Source organism: Oncorhynchus masou, chromosome 23, assembly GCF_036934945.1.
Source record: "Oncorhynchus masou masou isolate Uvic2021 chromosome 23, UVic_Omas_1.1, whole genome shotgun sequence".
Classification (NCBI taxonomy): domain Eukaryota; kingdom Metazoa; phylum Chordata; class Actinopteri; order Salmoniformes; family Salmonidae; genus Oncorhynchus; species Oncorhynchus masou.
Genome location: NC_088234.1, coordinates 25057238 through 25081814, shown reverse-complemented (window position 1 = coordinate 25081814; position 24577 = coordinate 25057238). Strand labels below are relative to the sequence as shown.

Below are 24577 nucleotides of genomic sequence, written 5' to 3'. Positions count from 1 at the left end.
GGTGAGGTATTTGGCACTCACAAAGTTGATTACCTGATAGCATCTTCTCTCAAATTCATAAGGGGTCATAAGAGGTGATGCATCTTACTATATCTACAGATCAGATTTCTCTCAGACAAGTTCTGCATACTTTCAATGAGTCATTGTTGCCCTGACCAGGACTAGTCTGAACCTAGATTTAGCAATACCAGTGACTTGTGGATCTAACCCCTATAAAAAGATAATGCCTGGTTGCCAACGCATCTATCATTATCGAAGGTCAAGATAAGACACCTGAACTACCGGTGTCTACAATCAAACATATAGCATTCCATCAAATGACTACTTGTGGCACTCTGGACACAATCTCAAAGTGAGTCACTGCCGCTTTGGATGAAATTATCATACCTTTTAATCATCAAAGCGGGAAGAGGGTTGATGGAAAGTATGCTACCACCGACTTTATCACATCTCACCAACCTGGACAAATTGTACCCTGTACCATGCTACCAGTTTAGCATCATGAAAGACCATGGAGGGCAGAAGCTAAAGTTGTTTTTCCCTGTGGCCTCTTTCTGGCACTAGAGAACATTCCATGAATGGAGGGTTGAGGGACAATAGGATGGGATTACTAGAGCTGGGCTTTTTTTCAGTGTTGAAGGAATTTTAAAATGTCCAAAGTAGACTCATTCTTGTTAGGTGATGAGCACGTTTTAGTATGTGAAATGTAGTTGAGTTAAAATTCTGCTAATACTAATTACTGCTGAAAGCTGCTGTGCATTTGTAGGAATTCTTTAAATGAAGTTGACATCTTTTTTTTTTCCAGAATTTTAAGCAACAACAAAATTCAGGAACTGAAGAATGGATCCTTCATCGGGCTGTCGACTTTGGAAAGATTGTGAGTCTTAACATTTTCATAATATTCTGATATTTCCTACAAGCTCTGACCATGGGAGAATGAATACGAAGTGTAATTTATGCCTTTCGTCTTGTCAATCAATATCTAGAATCACGTTTCACTTTACACATACTTTTTGACAAGACAGCTTCCTTTCAGTATAATGTGTGAGATGAGTCCTAAACCAAACCCATTACTCTTACTATATATACCATAATAAAGCTTGGAGAAGTGCTGTGTTAGACAGACATGTGCTTTATTTACTACAACCTTGCAAAGCTTTTCTAGGGGCAGTTATGACAGAATCCAATCCGAACTCGTTTCACACACCAGATATTTCTTAGTGTCTCATTTCAGAACAATATCTAGTGTTTGTAAGGGGAGTAAACATTATGCAATAAGCTATGAGTGTTAGGAAGAGAACTTTTTTTTTTAAAGATAAATGAGGCAGAAAGAAAGAGCGAAAGCTAGAGGGGAGCAATACAGAGAGGATTAGGCCTATTGTACTTTCTCTGCCTCCTTGTCAATTGGCAGCGAAGACATTTATTCAAGTCTACTCTACTCGGTCAATATTGAATATGCGTTGGAACGATTGAGTGAGCACGCGGAAATTCGTTGTTCCTGCCACAACGCAAAGAGTCTTGTTTTGGAATCACATCAGCCGCGGTTTCCCCCGAGACTCCGAGGAAATGCTCTCGGCCCATGTGTTATGGACCTCTAATGATTTATTGCTTCGCAATGGCTTCATGCAGATACAATAACCAGACCATAAATAGCCACGTTGTTACCCAAGGCTACAATAACTGATGACCGCATCAATGGGGAATTGTAAGGGAATATTTTCCAAGGTCTTGTTAAAAGGTATAGGAGCCTCTGTGGGAGGTATGGGAAGCCATTTTTGGCCACAGTTAGCAATCTGGTATTGGTCTAGAAACCATAGCCGGGCGGTTGGAGGTTGAGTAGAACAAACGTATCCCCTAATGTTGGGTCACAGTACGTTTACATGCACACTAATAATTCGATATTAAACTACTTATGGCAGAAGGTCGAGTGCGGCATTGGTCACGTAAAACACCTTACTTTGCTTATCGTAATCGGCGTACGGTCATAATAGAATTAAGCAAACGTCGATTAAAACACCTGGATTTCTGAGCAAATTATTAGGACATGTAAAACTGCTTAATCAGCGTTCCAGCAGTGTATTTGATCTGCACATGTGCCAGCACCGGGTAGCACAAGCCTCCCTCTTCTGTACGAGTGACTTGAGTATGCATCCTTATAAATAGTTTTCACATTCAAACTTTATATGTCAAAAAGTATCCGCAAGAATACCATGGTCACTGTGGTAGACTGTTTTATTCTGATTGGTGATTTTCTGCATTTATTAAAAGTCCCATTTAGTAGCCTGATTTCAGTTGTGTCCATGTAAATAGGATTATTCTGGGAAATCGTTCTTCTTGCAAAGCATGTAAACATTTTAAACACACTATTATATTAACCTGTCTGTCCACAATAATCCCCCTATTGTGTGCATGTAACCGTGCTCAGTGGAAGTTTGAGTTCTACCTAGTAAACATTCTCACTTGTTGAGGTTCCTCTGTGTGTGAGGCTACATGTTTAGCTCCAGTCTGTTAGCCTGTTTACCCCCATTTGTCTTTCACCCCCCACCATACCTATCCCTCATCTGAATATGTTATGATGCTATTGACTAGTAGATCCATGCTAATGCATCTTGAACCAATGAGAAGACCCAGAATGACATCAAATGTCAAATTGGGGGTGCTTATATTTGTCCTGTTTCACTGCATGTACAAGTGGGTAACCTGTACGGGTGTGAAATGGAAATGTTCCCAACTCCCCCTAAGACACCCTTGGAGAGTGGGGTCACGGCCAGGGATGTACGTAGGCATGGATTTGCTTTAGAATATCACTGCACTGAAACGAATGCATGTCGTACACTGTAGTTGTTTTGAGTTATGCTTGGACCAGCCGCATGCCTGACCTCACTCCGACTACCTTGCCGTGTTAATAAGACATCCGCTCCCAGATTATTCGGGGCGACCTTCCTTCCTGGTTTTTTAGAAGTGGGTCAGATTTGAGAATTTCGGAGTGGAAGGCCGTAAGACAGGGCTGCCCAACCCTCTTCCTGGAGATCTACTGTCCTGTAGGTTTTCAGTCCAACCCTGATTTAGCATATCTGATTCAGTCTTGCTGAGCAGCTAATTAGTAGAATCAGGTGTTAAATTAGGGTTGGACTGAACCCACAGGACGGTAGATCTCCAGGAAGAGGGTTGGGCAGCCCTGCCGTAAGATAAACTGGAAGTGCTTTCTGACGGTGAGTGTAAGCTCCTTTGATCCCCACGCTGAGGAAGCCTTTAATGCTCTTTGCTTCATCTTAATGCATAGTGTACGGCCAGTCGCTTCGGCTGGCGAGTTAATTCTCTGGGTGGAAGAAGTGTGCAGCCAGTGGCACATGTACCTCAAAGCAGCTCCCATTGTTCTTTCCCTCCTCTCCAACCCCCTTTCATCCCACCCCCTCATCCAGAGAAGCTCTTTGCTTTGTCATTCTAATGAGGCCAAGACCAGAGGTGTCGGCAGAATGATTCTCACACACACACACACACACACACACACACACACACACACACACACACACACACACACACACACAAAGCCAGCCCGGTTGCATGCTGAAGTGCCCCCTGCTTTTCTTCCCTCCAACTCCGTCTCTCTCTCCTTTGACTACAGTCGACAACAAAAAAATAAAAATGCTGTGCCCTGGTCGGTTTGCATGCAGTGACGAGCTCTGTCATCCCTCCTTCCTCCCCTGCTTCCCTCCTTCCTCCCCTGCTTCCCTCCTTCCTCCTCTGCTTCTCTCCTTCCTCCCCTGCTTCCCTCCTTCCTCCCCTGCTACCTTCCTTTCCCAGATCACAGCCAACAAAAATAGGGATTCTCTGCTTGGATAAGTCTATGTGCAGTGGTGCGCTCTGTGATTGGAGCTGATTGTGAGTGGCAGGCAGGGGGTACATTGATTAGCCCTTTCCAGCCCCAGCCGTGAAATGGCAGGGTAACTGTGACGACGGCAGTGTTTTGTTAGGGCCAAAGGTGTCCTAGCATGGAGACGGGGCCCACTGAATCCCCATTATTGCCCTCCTACACAGTAATATGAACCCAAGCTAGCCCCTGTCGCACGGTTATTCTCTCTCAAAGCTGCCACAAATTCAATGCAGAGCGAGGGGTTATTACGAATGAAGCAGGACTAATCTCTTGTTATTTGGAAAGACTGGAGAGGTATTGAGTTTCAAGAGGAAGCATTATTATGGGGTATAACCGTCTTATGAGGAATGCTAGTCTGGAACTGTATGCATGTAAGAGAACTGTACATATTGTGCATCAGATAACAATGCAATTACAGAAAAGGTATATTATGGGGTGAGACATTTGTGTTTCTCACTTAACCGGACTGAGGTGGAGTGAAAAATCTCAAAGTTGAGAGAAGCCTTATTTGATCGACTCTTGTGATCTGCTAACAAGGAATCATCCATCATTTTGTATCAGCAGACAGCCTTGTTTAACATCGGCAATTTCTCTTTGTCGCAACATGAATGTTCATCTTGAAAATGCAGCCTTTTGTGACAGATTTGGTAAGAGTATGTTTTTTAGAAACCTGCCAAAGAGACAATGTGGCTTTTAATATTGCTTGTGGCAAATGGAAATTGAAGAGACTTTCTTTTCCACCTTCAGAATGACAAGGTCATAATGTTTGCCAGTAGCTACCGTGCTCTCATATTGAACAGCGCATTTGGCTGTGTTTCTACACCTTTCCAAAATGGCTGCATTGGCTTCTCATAACCTTTTTAGTTTAAACTAGACCGAACATGAGGATAATTCTGGAACCCCCTAAGGCACTTTGAGGTAAATTAATTCCCACTCCATTATCCAGTCATTTCCATTTTAGCATGGCAAGCAGGCCTAGTGTGTTCTTGCAAAGAGACGATAGAATTTGAGTTGGGATAGGTTGTGCACGGTGTACCTAACCCAACCCCTCCCTCGTGTTATCCACAAGCTTCTCTAAAAAGGAAACTTCAAATGGTTTTATACTCTGCACTTTGACTCCTATTTCTGCCAGTAGATTGCAGATGCAAAGGTGGTAGTGTTGGGTTTGTAAGATTTTACTTTGCAACACGTCGATGCCACCCCTTAAATTGCATCTTAGTGATAGCAGGGACGACTTGACAGTGGGGTACTGCAGATTGTACTTCACCCAAGCGTCGATGAATCAAAAATCAATATCAACCAGCTTCTTAAAGCTGGAATCCGTAATGGCGAAACGGCCACGTCCGTTGGGGCTATTACAACAATAAAGAAGTTACTTCCAATAACGAATACTGGACTCGCGATAGAACAGAAGAATGTGTATAGCAAGTCTTCTTTACCACACGGTGACGCTCCTCACCTTGTTCAAACAATAACAAAGGCGGTGGGGGCGACCAGTGGCACTGTTTCCCCTAATACAAATTCCATCTTTAAACAACTGACACACTCCGTTGAATTGCAAACAGATTGGAAACGGTACCTTTCAGTGACTCGCCTCAAGTAATCCACCAAACAAAGACCATTCTTTACCCCCTTCCAAGAAGCCCAGAACTGATCACTTCAAGCTGTCATTTTTTTTGGAATAACCATTGAACGAACTTAGGAAAGGCAATCACAGAGAAATCTGAACTGGAGTTCGAAACGAGTCCAGAACAATTGTTGGACTGTTTCACCCTTTGCCAGCATTCCAACACTACCCTTTGAGGAAATGAAAGGCTCATTAGATTGGGATTGGCTTTGGTGCTAAACTGCCCCCACTGATGTTTTGACACCGGCCAGTTGACTGGCACCGGCCCCACCATGGCACGATTTAAGCCTGATCAAGACATGGATAAATCTTAAACCCACCTTTTGCTTGTTGAACACCCTCCCCCAGAGTCTGGACTGCTATTCTACCACTTGTGATATTTTGCCCCTCTGTTGGGGATGGCAACACCAGCATTTCAAAGTGAAACTTTTGGAAGGTTTTTAGAGGGGAGAACAGAATTGGCTATAGAGAAATGAGTAGGGGAAAAGTACAATTTCTGCACAAAGCAAGTACAAAGATCCTCACTTCCTCGCCTCTTGCAGGTGGTCGAAGGCAGTCTGTGCTCTATTTGTGCCTTCCATTTCAAAGGGAATTATTTTTTTCGTCCTCCCCCTTTTCCATCTTTCTTTCAACACCCCTCTACAGGAAAGCCAATTCTGCCAGTTCACATCAAAAGCAATAGACTCCTATGATCCATGTGTAGCCCTGCCTCCCAATCCCCTCCACCATCCCCCTCTAACCAGATGACAGCTCTTCATCATCAAATAGCCCTGTCAGTTACCCAGCTACTCAGGTGGCGACCACCGAGATCTTTTGAAACATGGATCGTAAATGAGTGACTCGGCAGTGGCGGCGCGGGGGAGCGCTAGGCGCTAGCGGGTATCTGTGACCGCACAGCCTTTGAACTTGGTCCAGGACGAAGCGTGGCGGGGTCCTTAGTGTGTGAGGACCTATGGATGTCAGCGATTGTGCTGAGGAGGCTTGATAGATGTAGGGGGGGGGGGGTCTCGTGCCCTAGGCACAGGGATCTGAGTGGGTGAGAGTCCTACGGGATATGGGAGGATTGTTGGCCATGTGGTTATCCTGTAACAAAGTACCATAGAACCAGGGGTTAATGGGGTGAGCAGCAGTGGGGTTTCAGTCAAAGCATTTTTCTCCATTTTTAGCTTAAAGCTGGCTCTTGGGTGAAGGCCTTAAGGCGTCAGCATACCTCAGTTCGGTTGGCGCCTAGCCGAACTTGGCTAGCCAAACCGAACTAGTGTGCTTGCTTACTCCCTTAAAATACCTTCTATTGAAATACGAAAAAAAGCACCGTTAGTACTGTTTGTCCATGTTGAGATGCCGTAGCCAGTATACGCTTCCTCAAAATAGTCAGAATTAATCTAAAATCACTCAAGACATGATTACATTTTTGCCAAGGAGATCTTAGTCGCACAATTGTACGTCTAAAGAATATGTTTGCAGTATTTCTCAATTAAGAAAATGTGCATCAGTACGAGTTGTCTCTCTCTCTGTCTCTCTTTGAATGACGACAACAGACTTTATTGAAGAATCCCTGCTGTTGACCAATCGCAGACGAAGGAATGTAAACGCTAACTGATGTCCAAAACTAACAAAATTGCACAAACTCTTCCGAACTGTTTCAGCTGGGAAGCATGCGAACACCTTTAGTCTCTTTGCCCTCGTGGTCCCTGAATGTACAACGCACTTATATTAACAGTAGCCCTATTTATCTGAGCAGTCAATCAGGGAATATGAATCAACTCTTTCTAATGTGTTTTTATATGATTTTTACTCATTTTTACTGAAGTCTGTTGCAAGTATTCGTAATATCTGAACAAGACTACAAGTATTAATTGTTGTGTACCTACTTCTTTAGTTTGTCTTTATTTTCTTGTGTCTTACCCTCTTTTTGTCTTTCACAGGGACATGCGGAACAACATCATCAGCCGTATCGAACCGGGGGCTTTTCTTGGACTGCTCGCACTCAAAAGACTGTGAGCATTATCAGTATTACCATCAGCATTAAATCATTTTCATTTGAATAACATTTGTCAATTTCTTGGCAGATGCTTTAATGTGTAGCTCTTGGACGGCAGCCAGCACGAGTGATGGGCTGAACAGTTTCTAACCTGTGTCTATACCCAGTTCTTTTGCTCAACGTCAGATTTCACTCACAGAATCCAATTTGCACCATTTCCAATACTGTTAGAGAAGAGAAAGAGATGGGTATGATGATAAGAGAAATACCTGTTGTATATGGTTCCACATCGCAACATTTTGACCGATAGGTCAGGTTTCATCAATACTGTTGACTCATGTTGGCCCTATCTGTCGTATCTCGTATCGAGGCTATTGCCAACTCTCTGTCTCTAGTGTATCCAGTCTATAAGCGACTGCTGTAAAGCAGCTTTCTATTCAGTTCTCCAGTCCACTTGGGGCCTTGCCAGGGACTGCATGAGGCCCGATCTACTTTCACACATACAGGGAAAAGGGGGATGGGTGTGTGCTTTGGTATGTGTGTGTGTATGTGTGTTAGGGAGAGAGTGTGTGTGTGCGTGCGTGCGCCTGTATGAGTGCGTGTGTATTGTCATCTCACACTGGCCGAACCTTGCCAACATAAACTAGAGTTTGGCTGCTGGTGCAGAGCAGTGAGTGAGACAGGAAGGTTGTCATCTCCTTGGCTTGGACAGAGCTTAATTTCCCCTTGTCAAGCCGCGGCCATTTTACAACCAACAGTATAACTATATTCTCTAAACCTATAGCCGTATTTCCCTTATCTAACCTATATCATTCAGCCAACAGCTATTTCATCTTGAATGGGACTATATAACACAATGCCAACGTTGGGTCAGAATGAAACGAATTGATCAGAAACACTGTATACCCAATTGGTGAAAATTCATCAATGCTGTGTCATTCTGAACAGAAACGCAGTCTTTTCACAAAATGGCAGTGGAAATATATTGCAGACAGCTTGTCAGGTCGTTAAATCATACATTTGATTGGTATCTGGCTGCGTCTCCAATATATCGCTTACACTTCAACCTATTCCACAGCTAACGAAAGAGCGAAAAGCTGAGGTAAAAAGTCTTGAACTCCTACCCTTGCACCTGCCCTCTGCTGGGCTTCTGGAAAAAAGGTGATTGACTTAATTGACACGGAGGACATGAAAATACGCGCTCCCTCTCTTCTAATGCAGTCGGTAGCAGACTCGTGACAAAGACAGTGCGCCCTCACTCACTCTCACACACACACACACTCAGCCTCAGCCAATCTTAAGTTTGTCCCATCTGTCCTTATACCTCTTTCCAAAAACCCTAATTAGATTTGTTCTTGTTTTTGAGACATGCCACTCGCTGGCAGCTCGGCCAAACCGAGGCTGCTGCCTATCTTGTCAGAGAGAGGAGAGGGAAGTCAGACTTGAATGTTCTCATGAATAAACAGACATGTTCAATGCACACTACAATGCATTACTTCACCCCTTTCATTGTCATCATTTGTAATCAAAATTTACTTAGGTCAAAGTTCACTTTCCATTCCAGAGTACATTGTTAGGAAATGTTGTAGCCTATTGATTGGCTCCCGAGAGGCACAGCAGTATAAGGCACTGCATCTCAGTGCTAGAGGCGTCACTACAGACCCTGGTTTGATTTCAGGCTGTATCACAACTGGCCGTGATTGGGAGTCCCATAGGGTGATGCACAATTGGCCCAGCATCATCCGTGTTTGGCCCGGGGTAGGCCGTCATTGTAAATAAGAATTTGTTCTTAACTGACTTGCCTAGTTAAATAAAGGTTAAATAATTAAAATGAAAGTCAAACCAGGGCTCTTACAGCACAGCAGATATGCAACTGATCCACTCCCACTGCAGTAAATAAAAATCAGAGCCAACACAACATGACCGCAACGTCGGCAGGGTCACTAAGCTTTGCTTTTAGGTTGGCGCCTGGACTCTTCATGGGACAAACGTCTGATCTGGTGTCAGTCAGACGGTGCCTGGTCTCAGCTGTTAGGGGCGGGCTGGCTAGAGGTGGGGGAGTAGAGACTCTGGGAGGAGAGAGCCCCCAGGGAAGGCTAGTTCCAACCCTGTTGTAACACCTGATACATCTAGTCAAGGTCCTGGTGAGGAGCAAGTAGTCGACTCAGTACTGTGTCGATATATCATCTGCATACGTTGCCAATATAGTCACATGACACCTATGAAATGACCACGCTCGTTTGTGCTGCATGAGTCACTGGATGCGTTTTAGTGCCACTTATTCAAGTCACTCCAGGGTGAAGTTTCCCCTGGGTACAGATGTAGGAACAACTTCCCCCTCCCCCAACCCTGATATTAACCCATAGTGGGGAAAAATGCAAAACTGACCAAAGATCAGCGTCTGGGGGAAACTTCACCTACAACCCCTCCTCTTCCATACTGGCCTCTCCAGGGCCTTACCATCTAGCAGCAGCCTCAACATTCCACCAACAGCTGAACAGTCACTGACCCTGCGTTGTTACTGACACACCAGGCTATTTTAACATCTGCTCATATCACAAAAGGCGGCTTGCTCTGGGTCTGCCTGGCTGTAATGTTGAGCTCCGCTGCTACTTTCATGGACAGACTACAAGTTCATGGACAGGTTTTATGTTTTGAAGTACTGTACAACAAAGATCGTTGTGACTTTGACACACAGCCCTGAAGCAACGTTGTAGTGTGTGGGGGGGGGGGGGGGGGGAACTGGCAAGGAGATCTGCAATTGTCATTTAAAATATTGTTGGAAATTCATTGGACATGATGTTGCTATGATCACTGCTGATGATGACACAAGCAACAACAATGTCATTTGTGAGAGGCATAGCAGATGGTTTCCTCCTTATGTGGGCTGCTTTGACATCACACTACATTTTCCCAACTGCGAGAGTACTGCACCATGTCTAGTGATATGGCATGGCAGCACTGGCAGGACAGGAGTTTATCCCTTTAGCGAAAGAAGTACCCCCCCCCCCCACCCCCACTAGGTAATCCTCCTCAGACACAGGATGCCAGCACGACGTCTTGGCAGCCCCCGAAAGGTTTTTCTGGGTTCCGGGGCAGGCGGAACTAACCACCTCACACAGTAAATTCCCCAGCTGCCACCCTCCCTAGGACCCACAACAATAATTAGACCAACACCAGGACGTTTACGTGATGCGCTCCACAATTATTTGAAAAAAAGTGTTGCTAGTGCTGTGATGTTTGCCAGTGCAATGCTGCTGTCCTGGCATTGGGCCTTGGGTTAGGGTTGTAGCAATGCTGCTGCCCTGGCATTGGGCCTTGGGTTAGGGTTGTAGCAATGCTGCTGCCCTGGCATTGGGCCTTGGGTTAGGGTTGTAGCAATGATGCTGCCCTGGCATTGGGCCTTGGGTTAGGGTTGTTGCAATGCTGCTGCCTTGGCATTAGACCTTGGGTTAGGGTTGTAGCAATGATGCTGCCCTGGCCTTGGGTTAGGGTTTGTATTGCATTGTGAGACCTTGATAATGTAAATGTGGGTTAACCTCATATGGACGATGCCATCGTACGGATGTCATCGACACTATCATGCTCGTAACATGTACTGGTGTTACACTTTAGTCATTGGTTTACGTTTGAGTCGTTAAGCGGATGCTATTTTATCCAGCTGTTACTGCTTGCATATATACCCACAACCTTGATTTCTTTTTATATACCCACAGCATTACATTTATACATGGGGGCATGTTTTTGGAATGGCTGTTTCTAATTCCCTTCCTACCTAATTTCTTCTAGTTTGACCTAATGTATCTTTGAGTTAAACAACATATTTCCAGAATGTTGTCAAAGAAAAATCTTTGCCCAAAACATGGTTTCTTTACAAAGGACCCCCGGGCAATAGATAATGCTACCTGACGTCCTGGCGAAAAAGACACGCTTTGATGTGTATGACATGCATCATAAGAGGTTAATCTTGACTAGTTTAGTGTGTTACACAGGCTTTGATGTGGAAACCCCCTCTGGGTGAACACAGACATCTCAAATCACCTTGAAAAGTTGTACAACTGACACCTGATTTTAAAATTTTTATTTAAATTTTTATTTTTTATCCCTGCCTCTGCCTCAAGCTGTCTCTCGGGGAACGACAACACCAGTCTAGTTGACAGTTTTTCTCCGATTTTGATTTGTTTATTAGAATTCACTGAGTCACCACATGATGTCAATTAATGTATGAATTCCATGTTTGTACAATTTGCGGTGGCCTATGATGTTTCAAAAAATATTGCTGCTGTTTGACATGAGCAAATCAGGACAGAATATAACCAGAATCTCCATTGGTTTGGCTTTCTACAGAGACCTGTCCAACAACCGCATTGGCTGCCTCAACGTGGACATATTCAAGGGCCTCTTAAGTCTGGTTCGACTGTAAGTAATAGTTATTTTCGATTTTGCTTTGAAAACCGTTCATTTCTTTTCTCTATTCATCTTTAAAAATTACTTTCAAAGCAACCCCATAAGTCATTGATAAGTACATTCACGGGAAAGTTACATATTTGCCTCCAGTGCACCAATAGTATCTGCCCTTCTTAGAACACCGGCGCTGAGATATTAGCATATTACCCAGGGTTCCCCCACGAGTTTCAGTGCAACAGCTGCAACACATTATTCCATGTCCTCTTCCCACAATACAAAAGGTGAGGATTAAGATATTCCTGGACATCTCAGTAGAGTAACCAATGACCGTTTGTGTTTGGGTCCTGATGGTGTGATGTGACAGGTTGGCATATTTGAATGAATTTGTTATCGGTGATTGATCGCCTTCGTCTTGTCTTTTCAGAAACCTTTCAGGAAATAGGTTTTCATCGCTAGCCCAAGGGACGTTCGACAGCTTGGTGTCGTTGAAGACATTGTAAGTATGATATTAGGGGTGACGGAAAGAAATGCGTCTCTCTAGCAGTTTACAGTGTTTTTACTGAGCTGTTTACAAATGGTAGGGCTGCGCCATTCTTCAGGCAGCCACTTAAAGGTGGAATCTGTAACTTTCATTTCCCAGTTGGCAACTCACTGTTCTACAAACACATTACAAAACACAATCAAATGGTTCTGCTGAAACCCCCTCAACCTGTTTCCAGACTGCTTCACAGGGCTAGCACTTTTGACTGGAAATTAAACTTAAAGGGGGGCACTTTACCACTTTTTAACCTCATATTTATTATCTCTACAGACGTGTAAAACGGTGATTTAATATATTCTGTCGTCAAAAAGATAAGAAAATGACTCTCTACGATGTCATCGGGAGTGTTGAACTGCCCCTTTAACTCTGTGTCTGTCTCCATGTTACCTCAGGGAGTTCCAGACGCCGTACCTGCTGTGCGACTGCAACCTGCTGTGGCTGCTGCACTGGATCAATGACAACAACGTGGGGGTGAAGGACACCAGCTGCTCCTACCCTCGCTCCCTGCAGGGCCAGCTCATCACCTCCACTAAGCCTGAACTGTTCACCTGTGGTAAGGATACAGACACACATTTGGTCCTACACTTAGTCATCAGCCCTTAAGCTCCACGTACGTATATACACAGAGAGAACACTAGACATAGGCACGCACCAATGCACATGTGCGCGCACACACACTCACTCACCTTCATCAAACCTAAGTTTTGTCCGAACACAATCAACAACACACATACATGCTACTCCCCTACACCATACCATCACCTTGCTCAAGGCTAACTCTTGATGAACACACTCTCACAAGCAGTCTTTGGCACGCTGCCCTCCTAAGACGCATTCTCAGACAGGACAGATGTATAGATGTACTTAAAACCCCTCTCTCCCCACTCCATAGTGGTGAGTTTGGCTCTGTCGTCTGTTTTGTGTTGCTGGTATTTTTGGGAATGGGAGTTGTCCAATGGCCCAGGCGATACGGGCCAGCAGTATGTCGCAGTGCAGCGTTTGTTTGTGCTTGCCCTGTCTTATCAGCACTCTTCACTGCCCGGGTTAGGAAATGCGTGGCACAGCTTTCACAAGTAGACACACATGACCTGAGTGATGACCTGGACCACCATTTGACTATTGAGGGGATCCCAGCAGGAGATGATTGAAGTTGTTTTGAAATGCATTGAATTAACCCCATCCTACTCAGACATGTCCCCTCGAGAGAGACACTCACCTATGGTCATGTGTGTACACACACACACACATCACCAAGTAAAAAAGACAAAACTCTAAAATAAACCACACCTGAAACAAATGCCCTAAATGGAACCGTGTCCTCCCCAGATGCACCCCTGGAGCTGCCCTCCTTCCAACTGACGCCATCCCAGGATCAAGTCGTGTTCCAGGGCGACAGCCTGCCCTTCCAGTGCCAGGCCTCGTTCGTGGCGGAGGACATGCAGGTGCTGTGGTACCAGGACGGCCGCATGGTGGAACCCGACGCAGCCCAGGGCATCTTCATCGAGAAGAGCATGGTGCAGAACTGCTCCCTCATCGCCAGGTACGATGAAGACCATCTGCTTCCTGTCTGTTTCCTCCTTCCAGGGAGTTCCTTCTTGCCACTGTGCCCCTGCTATCTGCGCACTGTGCTGCTGTTTGCACTTTGTGACAAATGCTGTTGGGGAGGGGGGGGGGGGTCAGCGTAAACAAAATGTTATTGATACCGTGAAGTTGAAGCGGCCTCTTTACCTCGGCAGTGTATGAAGCCACGGTATATGCATTTGTAAAAAAGCATTGTGTTCAGCCCTGATGAAATCCTGTGCATGACTCCTATGTTATAGTAAATGGCCAAAGTAAGAAATGGTAATGAGCGTTACCTTTAAAAAAAAAAAAACTCTAATTTGATGCAAATGGCACCTGTCAGCAATCGTGGTTGAAACTAGCTACTGTTTGGCAGTAATATATTATGTCTCTGTTGTCCCTCTCTGTTCTATCAGTGCGTTGACCATCTCCAACATCCAGCCTGGCTCTACGGGAAACTGGGAGTGTCGTGTGAGGACCAGCCGTGGGAACACCACGCATACCGTCCGCATCACGGTTCTGGAGAGCTCTGCCAAGTACTGCCCACCCGACAGGGTGTCAAACAACAAGGGGGACTTCAGGTGAGCTGGGTTGATGTCAGTCAGTAATCTGTCAGATAAATGTTTTCAGGTGAATATTGTACTTTTATTCATCTATTGGTTTAATCTAATCTCCGCCATGTGGTTTAATCTCATCTGTTTTATGCAAGCAGGTATGTATATACTGACTTGTGTAATTTGAATGGACTTGTTTAGGCTATTTTACTTATTGACGCTACCCATCCCTTAAGTGTGTCAGTTGTTTGTGGAACAAGCTCGGCTCTGTGGCACCTCCTAGTGGTTGAATATCAGACTGTTAATTGTGTAATATCGAGGTTGTATTCACTAGGCACCAAATGGAAGAAAACTTGACAGAACCAGGGAAGGACTAACGTGAACTTGTCCGATAAGAAATGCTTGTTTTGATTGCTGAATGTTTTCAATTTGTAAAATTGTAATTGTCTACAAGCGTCTAATCCATTGAGTGAATCGTAGAACAGGGCTGGAATTAAAGCTTTCCACGGTTTTAGATGATGATGTTGAGCACCAGTAAGTGGCAGCAGCTGTGGCTAAATAATCACATGATGTTCCTGGAACACACCACGTGATTCATGCTAACCACACTCTGGCATTCCCACTCTTCTTTTTCGTAACTAACTCTCTCGCTGATTAACTGGTTTGCTGGGAGGAAGACTCATGACAATAAACGTGAACCTGGCACATCTATTAAGCACTTCATCAATCTTAGGGGGATTCTGGCATTTTGCAAACTGAACAAATTCTCTCTCTCTCCTCTCTCTCCCCTCCGTCTGTCTCTCTCCCCTCCATCTGGCTCTCTCTCTCTCTTTCTCCCCCTCTCCGGCTCTTCCTCTCACCCTCCCCCATCTCTCAGATGGCCTCGTACCATGGCGGGCATCATAGCCTACATGCCCTGCAACAAGTTGGCGTCGGGCACGGGAATCTACTCGGGCTCGATGGGTGATGAGCTGCGGGCATGGCGGCACTGTGACCGTGGGGGCCTGTGGACCGAGGACAACTACTCCCGCTGCCAGTACCAGAAGGACGTCACCCGCATCCTCTACATCATCAACCAGGTGACCATGGCACTCTTTCTGCCCATGTTTGATTTGCCCTCTTTGTCTGTCTGTGTTGTCTCCTACCTCCAACGTTCTCTTTTTTTTTCTCATCTTCCTTTTGTTTTCATCTTTCAAGTCTTTACTCTTGGTCTGTTATTTTCATCTCTTTCTTCTGACAGTGTTTTTATTATTATTAATCCCCTCTGACACTCAAATTCCTTCTTGACGCTTTCACCCTAAATCTGTCTGTCTGTCTCTGTCTTCTAGATGCCTCTGAACATGACCAACGCAGTGATCACGGCCCGCCAGCTGCTCGTCTACACAATTGAGGCCGCCAACTTCTCCGATAAGATGGACGTCATCTTCGTGGCCGAGATGATCGAGAAGTTTGGCAAGTTTGCTGAGAAATACAAGGAGGTGAGTCCCGCTTCCATCTCACAGTCCCACCGTGTATCTCATTTAGGCACGAATAAGATGCACGCACTTGCATATAAAGACACACAGACACACAAACAGAGGATACAAACACCATGCACGATGAGGTGAACCTACAGGCATAGGTGTCATGAGAAGAAATGGGGTTACTAAGTCGAGCTACTGTAGGTAATAGTTTGTCAGTGTGTGTTCACTGTGTTCTAAGTGAATGCTGCCACATTTCTTCCGAGTGCAAGTGACAGTGTGAATATACAACTTACTGTAGGCCTTTCCATCTTACTGCTGATATTTGGGGCGTCTTCCCTTGACTTTATCACTACGTTCCTCGTAGTTGAGACAAGGCAACTCTGTCCTGTTTAAATCCACAGGAATCTGAATGAGAGCGGATAAGATAGGATCTGGAATGAGGGATGTTTCCTGTGAGGGACTGCAGAGCAAGGCCGGGTCAGTGCCTGTTTGGTTTCCATTGGAAGGGCATTCAGTGGCGCACCATGTCAGTTTGAGCTCATTAGAGAGGGCTCTGAATGTCACACCTGGTTGAGACCTGCGGCCCTCAGTCAGCACTCATGGAGAGAGCTCTGAGAGGAACCACGGTGATGATAATAACATTGTTTCGGTTGATACGGCTGGTGTAGGCATGTGCCCTGTCTGTGGCCCTGCGTGTATGTGCAAATAACTGCTAGCGTGCAGTCATGTTGTTTCTTGGCGTGTGTGTTAACCCTGCTCTGTCTGTCTCAGTTGGGGGATGTGATGGTGGCCATCTCCAGTAACCTGATGCTGGCTGATGAGCGGTTGCTGTGGATGGCTCAGCGCGAGGCCAGGGCCTGCTCCCGCATCGTGGAGTGTCTCCAGAGGATCGCTGTACACCGCTTAGCCAGCACAGCCCAGGCTTACTCCACCGTAAGAGCACAGTAAATCATGAGATCACAGTATATAATGTCCTATTACAACTCTACGGACCAAATCCTAAGCAGCATTGATGCATAAATGCATTGATGTCATTGGGAGGCGCGCTACTGTCTGTAGATGTGTTTTCCACTATTTGAATTTCAAAGCCCGTCTGATCTTACTGTTCTTCATTTCGCCTTGTGTATTATTTTTCTCTAATTCCCATCATTTGTTCCCAGAATTCCCATAACATCGCTCTGGAGGCCCACGCCATCAAGGCGAGCAGCTTCAACGGTATGACCTGCACACTCTTTCAGAAGCTGATGCCTGAACGTGTTGGGATCAGAGACCTGGGTCCGCGCATCGACCTAGACGGCAACCCTGACCGCCAGCTCAGCTTCAAGTGTAACATCACCAGCACCCTGTCCAGCCTTGCTCTTAAGGTCAGTACACAGGAATGTCCATAAGGGAGTCGATCACAAGGTGCTTATAAAGTAACCAAGTCTCGACCGTAAAGAGCAAGCGGCAGCGGTCATGTTAATTGAAACGGGCCTCCTTAATGCGTCTGAATACTTGGTTTGGATTGCTCCTAGCAGAACTCAGAACTTCAGACCTTAGCTTGTCTATCTTGAGACGCCGGAGCCATTATACACCTCCTCAAAACAGTCAGAATTAGTCTAAGATCATTTAAGAAATCTGTCATAAATGTTGATGTTTTTGCCTAGTCGTAAAATTTTACATTGAACTAATATGTTTGGTGCAGTATTTCACTAGTGGAAAATATGCGCAGGAAAAAGAGTCAACTCTTGTTGAATGACAAAACACAACTAATTGAAGAATCCCTTGGGGGCGTAGACTTTGGCTTGTTGTGTGCACAAACAGCCCAAAAAAGACATACCAAGGACCAAGACGTCACAAAATGTTGTCATAATTATCCACAAACCGTTTCCGATGGGGAAACATGCGGACGTCTTTAATGAGGTGCATTGTCATGTGACGTTCACTCATAACACATATTAAAACGATGAACTGTAGAATAAAGCGTTACCCAGAATTCCACAGTTATACTGTACACTCCATTATTTTAATCTCAATGGGATTCACCTGTAGCAATAAGGTACAAATACAATTATAGAATAAATCACCTCTTTCTCTCCCTAGAACACCATAGTGGAGGCGTCCCTGCAGCTCCCCCCCTCTCTGTTCTCCCAGTACTCTGTCCCTGGCCAGGCCGGTGACAACGTCTACAAGTTCCACCTGCTGGCCTTTCGCAACGGCAAGCTCTTCCCCTCCACGGGCAATTCCACCCTGCTGGCCGACGGGGGAAAGAGGAGGAACGTGGCCACCCCCGTGCTCCTGGCCAAGATAGGTGAGTCTGGCATGGACCTCACTGTATCACTATAGTATTAGATGGGTTTTGTTCAAGATGGTGTTTTGACTTGTTTTAATAATGAATTTTATGTTATGGGCAACAAATGTTATTAGAATGAATAGATGTTGATTAAAGCTTTCAAAGACTTGATTTAGGATCCGTCTGTAATTTGACATTTTAGGAAGTGTACGAAAAAGCTAAAAACATTTAGTTCTATGTAGTGAAAGTGTGTGAGGCCATTTTATTTTCTATGAATTATGTGTGAGGTGCCAACTTATTTTTTGTTACAACAGGTTTTTGAAAATGTTGCACAAAAAAGATTGATAGATTCATAAAGATAAGAACCATGACATGTTTTGACCGTCAAGACTAATGCCTCTCTCTCTGGTCAGAGGGTTTCCCTCTGCGCGGCCTGCGGATGCCGGTGAACGCCACGCTGCGGAGGTTTGCCCGCGGCACTGACGCCGTGCCCGCCTGCTGGAACTTCAGCCTGTTGGGTGGGCAGGGCGGTTGGCAAAGCGAGGGCTGCCGTCTCCTGGGCCACCATGACAACTTCACCACGCTCTCCTGTGACTCGCTCAGCAACTATGCCGTGCTCATGGTGAGTGGCCAGGGGGTTCCTGGCCTTTCAACTTAATAAAGAAATGTGACAACATAAGGCTGTTTGTTCCCAACAAGGGCTATTTTCCTCAGGAAATACGACAACACGGATAATATAGAGCTGGCTGTGCATTTTCCGTGCATCTGCAGGACAGAGCAGCTACGTCTGGTAAGACGAGGGGTGGAGGTGTGTGTCTATTTGTCTGGTGCGCAATGTCTAATATTAAAGAAGTCTCAAGGTATTGCTCCCCTGAGGTAGAGTACTTCATGAGAAACTACGGACCACACTATCTACCGAGAGAGTTTTCATCTATATTATTTGTAGCTGTCTATGAAGCTCAAAGGCTATGTGACCTAAACAAAGTCAACTTCCCACAAAGAAAGATGGGGGGGGAAAAGGGCTACCTAAGTATGGTTCCCAATCAGAGACAACGATAGACAACTGTCCCCGATTGAGAACCATACCCGGCCAAAACAAAGAAACACCAAATCATAGAAAACTAAACATAGAATGCGGTCAGGGCTCTCTACGGTCAGGGCGTGACAGGATGACCCATTTGCGACCAAGCTTTAACTTCCTGACTGATGTCTTGAGATGTTGCCTCAATATATCCACATAATTTTCCTCCCTTATGATGCCATCTATTTTGTGAAGTGCACCAGTCCCTCCTGCAGCAAAGCACCCCCACAACATGATGCTGCCACCCCTGTGCTGCACGGTTGGGATGGTGTTCTTCGGCTTGCAAGCGTTCCCCTTTTTCCTCCAAATATAATGATGGTCATTATGGCCAAACAGTTCTATTTTTGTTTCATCAGACCAGAGGACATATCTCCAAAAAGTACGATCTTTGTACCCATGTGCAGTTGCAAACCGTAGTCTGGCTTTTATATGGCAGTTTTGGAGCAGTGGCTTCTTCCTTGTCAAAATCAAATCAAATTTTATTTGTCACATACACATGGTTAGCAGATGTTAATGCGAGTGTAGCGAAATGCTTGTGCTTCCAGTTCCGACAATGCAGTAATAACATATGAGTACATATGAGATGAATAATGTAGAGTATGTAAACATTATATTAGGTAGCATTGTTTAAAGTGGCTAGTGATATATTTTACATTCTTTCCCATCAATTCCCATTATTGAAGTGGCTGGAGTTGAGTCAGTGTGTTGGCAGCAGCCACTCAATGTTAGTGGTTGCTGTTTAACAGTCTGATGGCCTTGAGATAGAAGCTGTTTTTCAGTCTCTCGGTCCCAGCTTTGATGCACCTGTACTGACCTCGCCTTCTGGATGATAGCGGGGTGAACAGGCAGTGGCTCGGGTGGGTGTTGTCCTTGATGATCTTTGTGGCCTTCCTGTAACATCGGGTGGTGTCGGTGTCCTGGAGGGCAGGTAGTTTGCCCCCGGTGATACATTGTACAGACCTCACTACCCTCTGGAGAGCCTTACGGTTGTGGGCGGAGCAGTTGCCGTACCAGGCGGTGATACAGCCCGCCAGGATGCTCTCGATTGTGCATCTGTAGAAGTTTGTTAGTGCTTTTGGTGACAAGCCAAATTTTTTCAGCCTCCTGAGGTTGAAGAGGCGCTGCTGCGCCTTCTTCACGATGCTGTCTGTGTGAGTGGACCAATTCAGTTTGTCTGTGATGTGTATGCCGAGGAACTTAACTTACGAACAGCCTTTTTATTGTCGATATATAGGACTCGTTTTACTGTGGATATAGATACTTTTGTACCTGTTTCCTCCAGCAACTTCACAAGGTCCTTTGTTGTTGTTCTGCGATTGATTTGCATTTTTCACACCAAAGTACATTCATCTCTAGGAGACGGAACGCGTCTCCTTCCTGGGCAGTTTGACGGCTGTGTGGTCCCATGGTGTTTATACTTGCGTACTATTGTTTGTGCAGTTGAATGTGGTACATTCAAGCGTTTGGAAATTGCTCCCAAGGATGAACCAGACTTGTGAAGGTCTACTATTTTTTTCTGAGGTCTTGGCTGGTTTCTTTAGATTTGCACATGATGTCAAGCAAACAGGCACTGAGTTTGAAGGTAGGCCTTGAAATACATCCACAGGTACACCTCCAATAGGCTAATTGACATAATTTGAGTCAATCAAATGTTTCTAAAGCCATGACATAATTTTCTGGAATTTCCTAAACTGTGCACAGTCAACTTAGTGTATGTAAACTTCTGACCCACTGGAATTGTGATACAATGAATTATAAGCAAAATAATCTGTCTGTAAACAATTTTTGGAAAAAATACTTGAGTCATGCACGAAGTAGATGTCCTAACCGACTTGCTAAAACTATAGTTTGTTAACAAGAAATTGGTGTATTGGTTGAAAAACAAGTTATAATGACTCCAACATAAGTGTATGTAAACTTCCAACTTCAACTCTACATATCCCAACCAGAAGCAATAGATTACATGCAACATCAGCACCGAGCCAAAGGCTAGAGCTGCTGCTTTCAAGGAGCGGAACACTAATCCGGAACACTAATTAAGAAATCGTGCTATGCCCTCCGACGAAACAATCAAACAGGCAAAGCATCAATACAGGACTAAGATTGAATCCTACTACACTGTCTCATTCGCTCGTTGGATGTGGCAGGGTTTGCAAACTGTCACTGACTACAAAGGGAAACCCAACCGTGAGCTGCCCATTGACGCGAGCCTACCAGAAGAGCTAAATGCCCTTTTATGCTCGCTTCAAGGCAAGCAACACTGACGCATGCATGAGAGCACCAGCTGTTCCGGGCGACTGTGTTATCACGCTCTCCGTAGCCGATGTGAGCAAGACCTTTTAAACAGGTCAACATACACGTTTCAAGCAGACCACAATAGTCTCTGTGCCCAAGAAAGCAAAGGTAACCTGCCTAAATGACTACCGCCCCGTAGCACTCACATTGGTAGCCATGAAGTGTTTTGAAAGGCTGTTCCTGGCTCACATCAACACTATCATCCCAGAAACCCTAGACCCACTGCAATTCACATACCGCCTCAACAGATTCACAGATTACGCAGTCTCAATCGCACTCCACACTGCCCTTTCCCACCTGGAAAAAAGGAACACCTATGTGAGAATGCTGTTCATTGACTACAGCTCAGTGTTCAACACCATAGGGCCCACAAAGCTCATCACTAAGCTAAGGGCCCTGGGACTAAACACCACCTTCTGCAACTGGATCCTGGACTTCCTGACGGGTCGTGGTAAGGGTAGGCAACAACACATCTGCCACGCTGATCCTCAACACTGGGGCCCCTCAGGGGTGCGTGCTTTGTCCCCTCCTGTACTTGCTGTTTACTGTGCGGCCAGTTACAAATCCAACACCATCGTTTCGTTTTCTAATGACAGAACAGTGGTAGGCCTGATCACCAAAAACGATGAGACAGCCTATAGGGAGGAGGTCAAAGACTTGGCAGTGTGGTGCCAGGACAACAACCTCTCAATGTGAGCAAGATTAAGGAGCTGATCGTGGACTACAGGAAAAGGAGGACCAAACAGTCCCCTATTAACATCAACAGGGTTGTTGTGGAGCAGGTTGAGAGTTTCAAGTATCAAGTTCCTTGGTGTCCACATCATGGTCCAAACACACCAAGACAGTCGTGAAGAGGTCACGACAACACCTTTTCCCCCTCAGGAGTCTAAAAAGATTTGGCATGGGTCCCCAGATCCTCAAAGTTTTACAGCTGCACCATCGAGAGCATCCTGACCGGTTGCATCACCGCCTGGTATGGCAGGCATCTGCTTGTCATCTGACCGTAAGGCAGGTAGCCTAGTGGTTAGAGCATTGGACTAGTAAACAAAAGGTTGCAAGATCAAATCCCTGAGCTGACAAGGTTAAAATCTGTTGTTCTGAACAAGGCAGTTAATCCACTGTTCCTAGGCTGCCATTGAAAATAAGTATTGGTTCTTAACGGACTTAAATAGAGGTAAAAACAAAGGTGCTACAGAGGATAGTGCGTATGGCCCAGTCCATCACTGGGGGCCAAGCTTCCTGCCATCCAGGACCAAAAATACTAGGCAGTGTCAGAGGAAGGCCCCAAAAATTGTCAGACTCCAGTCAATGAAGTCAGACTGTTCTCTCTGCTACTGCACGGCAAGCAGTATCGGAGAGCCAGGTCTCGGTCCAAAAGGCCATGAGACTGCTGAACAATTAATCAAATGGCCCCCACGACTATTTATATTACCCCCCCCCCCCCTGTTTTTGCACTGTTGCTACTCACTGTTTATTAACTATGCAGAGTCCGTCTTACCCATACCTACATATACAAATTACCTCCACTAACCTGTACATTGGTACCGGTACCCCCTGTATATAGCCTTTTTGTTATTTTATTGTGTTACGTTTTATTTTGGTTTATTTTGTAAATATTTTCTTAACTCTTATTTCCGGAACTGCATTGGGCTTCTAAGTAAGCATTTCACGGTAAGGTCTACACCTTTTGTATTTGACGCATGTGACAAAAACTATTTGATTCGTTCCCACAGGATCTTACTGGGGTGGAGTATTTCTCTCCCAGCATCGAGCCTCTCCACCCAGTCATTTACGCCACGGCTATCGTCCTCTTGCTCTGTCTACTGATCATCATCATCAGCTACATATACCACCACAGGTAACAGCTCTACCTGCATACTTGTCCTGTTAGAATCAAATACAGTGTATACCAGGTATATAATACAGTGTATATCAGGTATATAAGATACGTGTTGTGTGTTTGCTATGCCGTATTAAGTGATATGACATGCTATTTTATAAAATATATTCTCTGTAATTAATATTACCTGATCAAACTAATCATGTAAATGAAATTAACTAGAAAGTCGGGGCACCACGGAAGAATGTTTATAGAGCTGTTGTGTTCCGAATAGACTCTTAAAGACCTGGTAATCTTTTATATCGATAGCAGTCAATTATTAACCTAAATAATCACACAGAGTTACATATCCACAAGATGGATCATACATTGATTACTAATTATGTCATACAAGAAAACGTCCCTAGCGGACGGAACCGATATGACGCCTGGTTACACAAAGAAAGGGGATTGTGTTTGAATGAAAGCGCGGGAAGCCTGAGGAACAAAAGGATTGGGCCTTATGAAACTTTGCTATCGTAAATACAGAATCTTATGCATTCTAAATAACCGCCCATTTGGAAAAGGAAAATGCAAGAAATATTTACTCTGAGCTGCGCTTCGATAGATTGGTCATAGATGGAAGACTGGGTTGCCCAGCAGAGATCCCTTGTGTCTTGTGATAGAACGGGTACGTTGTATGTCCTTTGAAGAATATGTCTTGTGATAGAACGGGTACGTTGTAGAACCGTCGTCGTGTGGTAGAACGGGTACATTGTTGTACCCTGTCTTTCTGAAGAGATTGTCCGTCCTTTCCAAGCCCACGTTTACAGCTGCTGCTGCTAACTCGACGTCTAGGATGTATTCTTTAGAGAATAAGAGTTCAAAGTACATATCAAGTTGCCATTCAACCATTCGCAACCAGAGCTCACACTGAGGTTGGCTTAGTTCTGTAGTTGATATTAGCTCTTTTAAACATATGGACAGCAGTTCTCACGTCATTGGGAACACAAGGTTGACTTTCGTCAATGGGCTTTTGTAGTGGTGGAAAGAACGGCGTGTTGCATAGTTCACAACCAATGTCTGTTCACTTGGGCGGGGCC

The 24577-nt window shown here is 45.1% G+C and overlaps 1 protein-coding gene across 1 annotated transcript in view; it reads left to right on the top strand.

The window, feature by feature from the left end:
• Positions 1-24577, top strand: part of LOC135510613 (adhesion G protein-coupled receptor A3-like) — a 54889-nt gene that overhangs the window by 21944 nt on the left and 8368 nt on the right. The window contains exons 2-15 of the mRNA XM_064931674.1: positions 806-877; positions 7427-7498; positions 11830-11901; positions 12314-12385; positions 12823-12983; positions 13757-13970; positions 14407-14571; positions 15422-15623; positions 15873-16022; positions 16779-16940; positions 17168-17371; positions 18090-18297; positions 18693-18901; positions 23389-23513. Of these exons, the coding sequence (XP_064787746.1) occupies positions 806-877; positions 7427-7498; positions 11830-11901; positions 12314-12385; positions 12823-12983; positions 13757-13970; positions 14407-14571; positions 15422-15623; positions 15873-16022; positions 16779-16940; positions 17168-17371; positions 18090-18297; positions 18693-18901; positions 23389-23513 (2088 nt within the window). The remainder of the gene's footprint in view (positions 1-805; positions 878-7426; positions 7499-11829; positions 11902-12313; positions 12386-12822; positions 12984-13756; positions 13971-14406; positions 14572-15421; positions 15624-15872; positions 16023-16778; positions 16941-17167; positions 17372-18089; positions 18298-18692; positions 18902-23388; positions 23514-24577) is intronic.